We start from the raw sequence: 11,235 nt of genomic DNA on the forward strand, positions 1-11,235 counted from the left end.
AATAAATTTTCTGCAATTTTGCGTCGAGCGAGTCTTCAAAATTAGCTGTTCAACGCGTTTAATTTTTTTTGTTGTGACCACAGCTGATTGCAATCGGGAGTGCTCTGTACCTGCTCACCAATTCACTGCCATTTTGAAATCTGTTCCGTGAAAACTGAAAGACATGCATCACCAAGTTATGTTGACAGTCTTGTGTGAAATTAAACGGATTTGATGTTCTCCTTCACAAGGAACTAAGCCTGGTGTTGGGTTTAACGGTTAAGGTGTCTGCCTTGAGATGTTAGGGTCCTGAGTTTGAGCCCCTGGCATGCCGTTGAATTAACATCAAGGTGGGTTGACTCAGCCCGTCATCCTTCTGAGGTCGCTAAAATGAGTACCGGATGACTGGTTATGGAGAGGCATTGCATCGGCGGCAGCCGGGCCCCCAGAAAATGACGCATCCAGCAGCCACAGGCTACAAACGAACCACCACCACAAGGAACTTGCCAATGCACCACTGTTTCACAACACGTTACAATGTTGGCCACCATTTTGGTTTTTCCCACAGAATGTTAGGTTTAGCATTTGCCACTTCCTGTAGAGCTTGTAGTCAGGTAGAGAATATCGAGTTATTGGGGTTTGTTGGCAGAGGCATTATTCACCATTAATCTCTTGTTTTTACTTGTTCTATGATTAAAAAGCCTTGGCCCTGGTGTTGGCTTAGCGGTTAGGGTGCCGGCTTGGGATCCTAGGATCCTGAATTTGAATCCCGGTCGATCGCTGAATTAACACCAGGGTGGTTGACTCAACCTGTCATCCTTCCGAGGTCGGCAAATTGAGTACCAGCTTGCTGGGATGAATGATCACGGTGTGTAACCCGATTTAGAATAGGTACACCGTATCCCTGTGCATCGTAAGAGGTGACTAAGGGTTGGCGTCAGGAAGGGCATCCGGCCATAAAAACATTGCCTCAAAACAGGGAACCATGATTGTCATGGGGCCCGCAAGGCTAACCCCCGCTCTAGCGGGGAAAAATGGCCTTAAAACGATCATTCATTTCATTCATTGATTAAAAAGTCAGTGTCAACCTTGGATCGCCATTGTATGTGTATCCGTATGCACCACGCTCAATACAGAATGTCAGTTCTGCCGCCGGGGCTTACAACCTGGGGTTGGCTGAGCGAACAGGAATTTGTCATTTGTTCATGGTGCCAGAAAGAACTTGCTTACTCTTTGCGAAGGACACCGTGGGATCTTTAACGTTTACTTTAACACCAAATATAGCTGACAGACTTGGACACCAGTTTAACGTCCATCTGAGGAACAACGACACAGGCATCGATGCCTCACCCTGCCTGCGAAACACCAGGTGACAGTTTACAACTTGGGCCAGATTCAAACCCAGCAGCTCAGGGGGGGCTGGATGTGCGTACCTCCAGAGTCTAGGCCTTACTGAGCCTTCTTGTATAAAAATAAATAAAAAAACACCTTTAGAGACCATTTCCCCCCGCAAAGCGGGGGTTGGCCTTTTTCGGGGACCGTGGTTGTTGTTGTTTTTTTGGTCCCCTTTTTGAATCGATGTTTTACGGCCGGATGCCCTTCCTGCCGCCAACCCTTTTTGTCGCCTTTTACGACAAGCAGGGAATTACCAGTGAACTGGTACTCAATTTGCCGACCTCGGAAGGATGACAGGCTGAGTCAACCCCCCTGGCGTTAATTCAGCGATCGACCGGGATTCGAACCCAGGATCCTTGGATCCTAAGCTGGCACCCTAGCCGCTACACCAACACCAGGCAACACCTTCTTGTATGTGGTTCGGAAATGCACCATGAAAGTGTAAACGGTGCTTTTGTGCTGAGGTTCAACCTTGTGGTACAGGAGTTAACATTATCGTTGATCTTTTTTCTTTTTACATGCTTTGCTTGTTTTTCACGGTTCTTACTTGCACTGTCCCTCATGTTGACATTTGTGTTCATGATGGCATCGAGCAGCACAGTGCTTTAATGTGTAATAGTCTGAACATTATGGCCTTCACCTCGGTTCCAATGCAGCACTAACCACCCATTGTTAATATCTTATGGATGTTGTGTTGTGGATTCTTAATGCTCCAGACAGGTCAGAGCCTTCTTCCCCATTCACTTCTTCCTCTTCCTCAGGTAATTTCGACGAGGCTCGGCGAGTGCTTCGGGACTTCGAAATGATGGTGCCGGGACTGGTGATGGTACGACTGCGCCGAGTAAGCCTCGAGCGACGGCAGAGCGACCTTGCTTCGGCTGAGCAGCTCCTGCGCGACGCATTGTCCGCGGCTTGCACCCCAGAGGTGGTCACGTTCTACGCGGTGAAGTTGTCACGTTGGCTGCTTAAAGCCGCGGGAGATCGGGACCGGGCCCGCACCGTTTTACTCGAGGCAATCGAGAAGGACAAAGTGAGCAGTTGGCCTTTCTTTACTTGCACTGATTCTCTCTAGTGATACGCCGGGAACAAAATCCATTAGATAGGTGGCTCACAGCTACGATGTTTTTCAGTGTTGAGAAAAGCTCAAAGGTGTACCTCTGATTTCTGTGTCCGAATGTAAAAAAGGAAACCATTACAAATGGCATTTGCATCGGTCATTCTGTTTGGCGTTTGTTTTGTTCCATTCGGTGGTGTTCCATGACATTAATGCTTCAGCTGATAGCAGAAGCTTCAATTACCAAATTATTTCAAATTGCTTGCAGCTCGCCCTCCTTCCTGCAGTTTGAGACTAATTGTTCACCAGTGATGCCTCCAAGCCAGATAAGCGGTTCAATTTGCAGTGCAATCTTTTTTTTTTGCTGTATCATGAAACAGCAGGTTGGGTGAATCACGTTGTGAAGGCGGAATTAGATCTGCAGTTGGGAGTAATCAAAATCTTCCTTCTCACTGACAGCGGTGAAATCAAACTTGCCCGAAACCCTCGGCTCGTTTTGGTCTGCTCTCACATTTGAGGTAGCGGAGTGTTTTCGTGGCCGAAGGTTTGAAAGGGATATGACTATCCGTGGTCCCTCATTGCAGGCAAATTCTAAACTTTACCTGAACCTGCTCGAGCTTGAGTTTTGTGCCGACCTCAAAGAGAATGAGGAGAACGTCCTGAACTGCTTCGAGCAGGCCCTCACCAGCGACCTGTCCGTGGACCTCAAGATTACCTTTTCCCAGCGAAAGGTTGAGTTTCTGGAGGACTTCGGCTCTGACATGAAAACGTGAGACATCAGGTCCTTTCCACCCGTCATTCCACACCTCTCTTGCGAACGGGCTTAATTTTTTCCCTAACCTCCTTCCTTTTTTGCATCCCGTGCTGCAGACTTTCCCGTACAGGGCATAACTTACCCCATTGTGTTTCCTCCCTTATCCCGCTGCCAGTAGCGTAGCCTTGTTCCGACATGGCGCGCTCGCCAACGCGCCGCAGCCGCAGGCCCAACCAGGTACAAAATTGGCCGGCCATACCTTGACAACGGATGGACATCTTTTTTTTTGCGCTGCGTCCTGGCGTGGCTCTAAACAGTCCGCCATGTCGATAGCTCATGTGACTTGGTTCCTGCTTTCTATTCCTTCCCCCTGGTCTCCCGCTCTAGGCTCCTGATGGCATACGACGAGCACCAGCAGCTCCTCAAACAGCACATGGCCTGTCGAAAGCGCAGCGCCGAGAATGGGTAGGTATTGTGCCGTAGTCCTCTTTCCATCACTGCCTTTGTTTTTTGTTTGTTTATCCTGTGGTAACTTGCGTTATTCCAGCAAAGAAGTAAGCTCGTTGCGGTTACACACAATACCAGGTTGCCATCGACTTTATATCCTCTATTCGTTCTTTCTTTCCTTTTTTGGTTTTGGTTCCAACGGTTACAAGCACACGCACCATTCTTTTCTTTTTTTATGCCTCTGCCTCCGAAGGTGGCCGGAGGCATTATTGTTTCGGGTTGTCCGTTCGTCCGTCCGTACAGGCTAAACTTTGTTTTTCTCAGCAACCACATGTCCGATTGAGGCGAAACTTTCTGGGTAGGAGTGACCCCTATGCAGAATGTTTTATGATAATTGTGACGTAATATGTCACGTGGTATGGCAGCCATCTTGGATTAAACGCAAATGATAAAAAAATTATTTCTCGGAAACCGCTGAATGGAAAAATTTGAAATTTGGCACATTGTCAAGTATTTCCAATGGGGAACAAAAGCATGATAATGATGGCATCATAGGTGAAGTGGTATATCAGCTAAAAATGTTTTAATCAAATTCCTTATCCTAAAAATCTGAAATTGCATGCACATGATCTCTGACCCATTTGTATTGAATATTAAATTTATGATATGTGTCACATGGTTTGGCAGCCATGTTGGATTGAACCTAAAACCTTTAAAAAAAACATCTTCTCCCAAACCACCAAATCGATTAACTCAAAACTTTACGTGTGTCATTGGCTAGGCATGGCGAATAAAAGATGATCACGATAACATCATTGGCCACATGGCGTGGCAGCCATATTGGATTGAAGGAAAATAAATAATTATATCTCTGGAACCGCTTACCCTATCGATTCAAAATTTTACAAATATCATCTAACATCATTGTTGCATATAGTTTTAAAATGATGATGTCGTAGGTCACGTGGTTTGGCATCCATCTTGGATAGAAAAACGAACCTTATCCGATCAACACGAAACTTCACAAACGTGAAACTTCACAAAAAATATATCGCAGGGTATACTGTTTAGTCTACCAGGGGTATTATCCCTATGTTTATGGTTATGATTGAGCATGATAAACGATGGTGAATCATTGAGGCCAATTATACAATAATATGTACATTTTCTGAATACAAACGAAAAGAAGCATTCACTCGGTTACTTTGGCTTATATAAGTCGGTTGCACTTGTGTTTTTCCTTTATTACTTGCAAAAAAAAATCCAAGATTTTTCAAGTATATTGCTTGGTCTTGTGCGTTAATCTGTCTGTATGTGTCTGTCTGTCTCTATGTATGTCAGTCACCTACATGTCACAATTTTCAACCGATCTTCACGAAACTTCACCAAATGGTAGAGTTGGTCATAAGCAAGAAGCCTATTGTTTTTTGGGGTCAAAAGGTCAATAGGTCAACATTGACCAAAGGTCACCAACTTCGTCAAATTTCTAAAATCCTCAATTTTCATCCGATTAACTTGAAATTTCAAGAGGATTTGCATATCTGGTCACTGAATTCAACCACCAATTATATTTTAGGTCAACATAGGCCAAAAGGTCAACTTAGGCCAAATTTCTCAAATCCTCAATTTTTATCCCATTAACTTGAAATTTTAAGAGGATTTGCATATCTGGTCACTGAATTCTCAACCCCAACTATTTTTGAGGTCAACATAGGCCAGATTTCTAAAATCCTCAATTTTTATCCGATTGACTTGAAATTTTAAGAGGATTTGCATATCTGGACATTGAATGCAACCACCAAGTATTTTTGAGGTCATCATAGGCCAAACGGTCAACATAGGCCAGATTTCTAAAATCCTCAATTTTCATTTGATTGACTTGAAATTTTAACAGGATTTGAATACCAGGTCACTGAATTCAACCAACAATTATTTTGAGGTCACCATAGGCCAACAACTTATTGTCGTGCGATTCCGATTAACCCCAGAAGGTCGTGGATAGGCCTAAACGGTTTATTCGGAGGCAACACAAACGGATTTTACTATGTCGCACGGGAGGAAGAAGGAAAATGGAAACTGCGCAAAAAGCTTACCTTGTGCACCGACTGCAGCTTCGATCCTGCAAGGAAATTAATTCAACCGGGCACAGGTTTAACAGGGGATGGAAAATAATACAAGGGTTTATTGCAAAGAAAATCGGGACAGGGAAAAGCACACACCGGTAATAAATATCCTAATTGAGACGTCCCCACAGATTTCAGAAACTAGACACAGGAATATGAATTAATAAAAATAAAAACGTCCGTTATGTAATTGTAAAATGTTCTGTGGATGCGGCCTTATCTCGTCTGTCGTCTTGCGTCCCCAAGCTCCGCCGCAAACCACGAGGCCCCTCGCTCCAGCACCACAGCAGGCCCGAGCCAACCCCCACTCCGTTCGCACACAGGGCCCCAAAGCAGGAAAAGCACCGCGCGTCCAACGCAGGCTAGCGGCTCCAAGCGAGGTCGATCTTCACACAAGATCGGCCTGCCACATCCCAGTCAGCTCTCCCGAAGCAAACGTGCAAGAAGCAAGCGAACTCCACTCGGGCTATGACTCAACTCAACTCGGGCTGCGCAAGACGAAGAAGAGACGAGAACGAAAATGTCCAAGCACCCAGAGAGAAACAAGGGGACCGCAAGAGAGAATGCCAGAGCCGCTAGAAACTGCCAGAGCTGTGTAGGACCAAGAAGAAGAAAATGGCGTTCGGCGCTCCCTTAAATAACCTTTTCGGTGACGTCAGCCTTGGTGCGCTACCAACCAGCGACTTCCACCGAACCTCCCAGCTTCGCGCCTCTCGCACTCGTTGGCTGGAGGTCCGCGCCCAGCGCGCCGACCAATCACAGGACCGTAGGGTGGCGATAGCTCGTAGCATGTAGTGTGGTGATAGCGCGTGGCGATAGCGCGTGGCACTCGATCTGGTTAGGCCTGTCGGAGGTGTAATTGGTGGCGGCCATCATCGCGGTGCCCCGGCCTGGTTTCTTTGCCTGTCCGTCTTCCAAAGTCATGTCAGGGAAGGGAATCATTTAATGTTGCACTGAGGAGATCCTAAATAAGTGTCTAAGTGGTTGCGGTGCCAAAAGGGACAAAGGTTTGGCTACCAGGTGTGGACACACAGGGGCGCTACTCTTTAATCCCTACGCTACTTATCACTCGAACATCCTGGTATGCCCACAGATATACTCTTAACCGACAAAACGCCTACGCATGAAACTTATTACAAGGTCAGATTCCTTACCGCGACAGACAAAGCACGTTACCTACCTACACAGATCTATCTGGCTCGACATATCACTACCCTACCGACATAACATTATTTTAGGAATTTCGCAAGTATCGTGTTATACACGAACTTTTTTTTTTCTTTTTTTTTTTTGAAAGAGGTTGCACGCTTGCACCGAATCGTCCGAAAACTCGCATCGTGTCGGTTTCCCCTGACATTTCTGCGCACCGTGCAGTCACCAACCTGAGGTGAACGAAGAGATCTCATGGAAAGCTCACTCAGGCCATCAAAACAAAAGATCATCGGAGGCGGGTCACTGATAAGTGGAGCAATATGCATGTAACACTTTTCATGGCAGAAATATTGCTTGTAGGGGGAAGTTGCTGTGCATTTATAGATGATGTTGCTCACACTTCTCGTACCTTTTGTTACCTCTTGCTGTGCCACTGGCAGTGTGACTCAAGGTTTGTGTGCAAGTGCTCCTTATCATCGATTTTGATTTTTCTCTGCCAATACTGACGGCAGGGACACGTTGAGGGGCGATGAGCTCGACGAGAAACGATCCCGCGTTGACGACGTCTCGGTACCTGCCATGTCAAGTGCTGTCGGCATGGTGTCCGCCACTGCTGCTCCACCAATGATCCCCACACTTCCTACTCCAACAACCGACACCCAGGCAACACAGGCTTACGCCTACAATTGGTACCAGGTAGGATTGTCTGGTAACATGGAAGGGTGTTTCGGTTGATTTGGTTATTAGAACCACTTGTCGATTGTTACACAATTCCCGAGATTTCTTGGCAAGGTAAATTATCTGGAAAGGTGTACATTAGAATGAATATTGGTTGTACCGGGATAATAGTTATTTTTTGGGCCACTCTTGTTCATCCCTTCCGGTTTCTGCCGATGTTGAACCAAAACAGTTATGGCGCCATGAAGTATTGAATTTGGACATTGGGCAAATCAGTACATTATAAGGGATTTGACTTCAGCATCTTGAGTTTTGTTTCAGATGGGAAACGCCGAACAGGCTTGCTCTTCATCATTTCCTTTAGCTACGCATGTCAACCCCTCATTTATCCTCTTTAGGCTGATGGTTCTACTGAGGCCGCCCACTCGCCTCTAATATATGGTTTTGCCGTTTCGTGTCTAGGGTGGGTTTGAATCCCAACCCAGCTATAAACTGTCAGTTTGGTGTTTCACAGGCAGGGTGATTCATCGATGTGTGTGTTGTCCCTTGGATGGACAGTAAACTCGGAGTCCCATCTACCAGCATGGGTTATAACCACCTTTAGAGGCCATGGGTTATAACCACGACCGGGATTCGAACCCAGGATCCTAGGATCCTAAGCTGGCACCCTAGCCGCTAGCCCAACACCAGGGTTTCTCCATGGGTTGCTGGACATTAAAGATCTCACGGTGTCCTTCACAAAGAGTAGGCGAGCTATTGCCACCACCATGGCCAAATTCTAAATTTCTGCCCTATGTAGTCGAATGTCAGAGCCTGGCGGTTCGTGAAGACTCGGGTCAAAGCCTCCCCCGGCCGACCCCACAAGCTAGGATAATAGTGGCCATTAAAGAAGAAGAAGAAGCTCCTGTGCTCTGCATCGAGCATTTCTCGAGTATGATGTTGAGAAGCTCATTTATTACAAGCTGTCTTTTTGTCCCATTGTGTTCTGCTTTCTGACCTTTATCCATCCATCCATCTCTTAAATTGTTAGGTGTCATCTGCATCATCCACATGCTGCTTTGGAAAATACATGTAGCTTTTCTTGGCTCTTCTTGTTTCTCTTCAAACGCTTTAATTTTGCAGGCCACCTGCTCTTTTCTCCAGTTTTACTCATTTCCGGAATTCCCATCCCTCGCCTCGATTTTGTTCCTCCTCGGTGTTTATTTCTGCACTCGTCCGCTGTTCATCCTATCTTCAATGCTGCCTAACAAAATAAAATGTATTGATTTATATTATAACCACAGGTGGGGTTTTATTTTTTTTGGCAATCCGGTCATGGGGGAATTTTAGGTCACACCACCTTTTCATAGGTAAGATAGCATCACATCTCGTCACCCTGAATGCATTAAGCATCAGTCTCTGTGGATGGGCCGGAGCTACATTTTGTCCAGGCGAGGACAGGCAGGCGGAGTACCCTTGTCCCTGAAGATTATTCGTGACAGTTGAGTATTTACTGACATTCCATTAGCAACTGTAATTCTCCTGGAGAAAAACTCAACTTCCTGAATCTTGTAATCAATTGGTTTGTTTGGAATAGACTCAATGTTGCTGCCCTCGGCCAGATTCAAACCCACTACCTCTGGGATGACAGTAGTCCAGTTTGCTGTTTTGAAACCCTTCTGAGAGCTTTAATTGGTGCAACTACAATTGTGCATTGCAAGTTGCACTACAATCAAAGCCTTGACCGATGGACGCGTCCCCGAGTTATTGGTAGGGCCGCATCAACTCGGAAGGAAGCATTTCAAATCTGCTATCAAATCTACGCGGTGGTTAAACAACGTTCGTTATTGAGGTTTTTGTCATCTATGTATATAATAGGCTTATGATGTCTGTTTGTCTGCCCCACCCTGAAACACGGAAACGCTCTTCCGGGAGAAAAAAAATTGTTCAGAAAAAGTTGCTTCAAATTATTCCAAATCTACAGGAAAATTACAATTTTTTTCAATTGGACAAAAAAAAAATTGAACCAAGGTGGTGCATCGGCAACAGACCACTGCCTCAATCACTCTCAAAAAATAAATTTATTTCCTGTTAAGAAATATATATCCTCCAATTTTTGAGCTCGTTGAACCAGCACAAGAATAAAGGCTTCCTTTTTTTTTTTTTTTCTGTTGTGGTATTTTTACCACGACATTCTGCTCATCTAATAGATAAAATTAATCGGGCTGTCTGTTCGCATTTTTTGCAAAGACTGCTGGGCCGCTGACTTGGCACACAGAGCAAGTCCGACCCAGGGATTGTCCCAAGGGTGTTTACATTCACCACCTTAGCCTCGAAAACCCCCAAGACCTTTTTTAATGTTCATTTCTTTCTTTATTTTTATTACTTGTAAAATCGAAGATTTTTCAAGTATATTGGTCGGGTGAGTTTGTTATTCTGTCTGTCTATCGCCTACAGGTCACAATTGTAAATCAATCTTCATGAAACTTCACGAGATGGTAGAGTTGGTCATAAGGAAGAAGCCTATTGATTTTGAGGTCAAAGGTCATCTTGGGGTCAAATTTCTAAAATTGCCATTTTCATCCGATTGATTTGAAAATTGAACAACGTTTGCATACCGTCACTAAATATGGAGCCCAACTATTCTTAAGGTCAACTCAAGCTCAAACTTCCAAAATCATCAATTTTCATCTGAAAAATCATCAATTTTCATCCGATTGACTTGATGATTAAACAGCAATTGCAGAGTGCCTCACTGAATTGGGAAACCAACCATTAAAAGGTCAACTCAAGGTCAAACTTCAAAAATCATTCATTTTTGTCCATTTTCATCCGATTAACTTAACGATGAAATAGCAATTGCATGCATAGTGCATCACTGAATTGGGAAACCAACTATTTTTTAAGTCAAAGGTCAACCCAAGGTCAAACTTCTAATATTAATTTCCATCTGAAAAATAATCAATTTTAATCCTATTGACCCGAGCTTTGATTAAGATCGTCAATTTAATCTTGATGAAATAGACAATTTAATGTATCCATGGCAACGTTTTATTTTGGGAGGGGTGGATTTTGCTAGTATCGTGCTCCATGACGTCATCTTGTTTGTTTATTTTTACGTTTTTTTGCATGCTTGAGAGATTAGACGCTGGGTACCTTAGCAAGTAGGCTATGTAAAAGACACAGAACTTTGTGCTTGCCATTGAAGGTATGTTAGAAGACATGTTGTGCTCAACTCACCTGTCTTGGTGTTGTTTAACATGTACAAATGTTTTTATCCCCTTCCCCAGCCTTACAACTACCAGAGCTACCAGGGTACCTACCCTGGCTACACCAACCCTTGGGGTTATGGACCATACTACCCCCCAACCTAATGGGGGCGAAAGCACCCTACTCTAGTGCCACAATGTACACAGTTCCTTCAAGACCATCCGTTTTCCCTTTATCCTTACTATTCCACATCATCTGTTTCGATGGAATTTATTATCAGGTTCTGCAAGTTTTATTTTCATCAAAATGTGTGTTTGAAGAAAAATGGGGAGAGGCATGAGGGGTAACATGTGGGGGTGTTGGGGGAGGGGGAGGCAACACCCATTGCCATCTTAAGCAGTGTGTCTGTTTGGAATTTGCATCATTGGTTTGAGTATTAAAAAGATTTTTTTGCGTATACCATA

At 44.7% G+C, this 11,235-nt stretch overlaps 1 protein-coding gene across 6 annotated transcripts in view; it reads left to right on the forward strand.

Annotated features, from left to right (window-relative positions):
• PRPF39 (pre-mRNA processing factor 39) overlaps positions 1 to 11,230 on the forward strand; it is a 94,688-nt gene extending 83,458 nt beyond the window's left edge. For 2 of the 6 annotated variants that reach the window (XR_013621815.1, XR_013621817.1), the window contains exons 10-15: positions 2,136 to 2,404; positions 3,013 to 3,197; positions 3,358 to 3,419; positions 3,570 to 3,647; positions 7,417 to 7,600; positions 10,852 to 11,230. Coding sequence is in view for 2 of the 6 variants with exons in the window: in XM_068098704.2 (XP_067954805.1) it covers positions 2,136 to 2,404; positions 3,013 to 3,197; positions 3,570 to 3,647; positions 7,417 to 7,600; positions 10,852 to 10,935 (800 nt within the window). In the remaining 4 variants the exon portion in view is untranslated. The remainder of the gene's footprint in view (positions 1 to 2,135; positions 2,405 to 3,012; positions 3,198 to 3,357; positions 3,420 to 3,569; positions 3,648 to 7,416; positions 7,601 to 10,851) is intronic. The other 4 variants (XR_013621816.1, XR_013621818.1, XM_068098704.2 and 1 more) reach the window with 2 other exon arrangements.
• Positions 11,231 to 11,235: the final 5 nt, after the last annotated feature.

This window comes from Myxine glutinosa, chromosome 1 (assembly GCF_964187855.1).
Source record: "Myxine glutinosa chromosome 1, kmMyxGlut1.1, whole genome shotgun sequence".
Lineage (NCBI taxonomy): Eukaryota > Metazoa > Chordata > Myxini > Myxiniformes > Myxinidae > Myxine > Myxine glutinosa.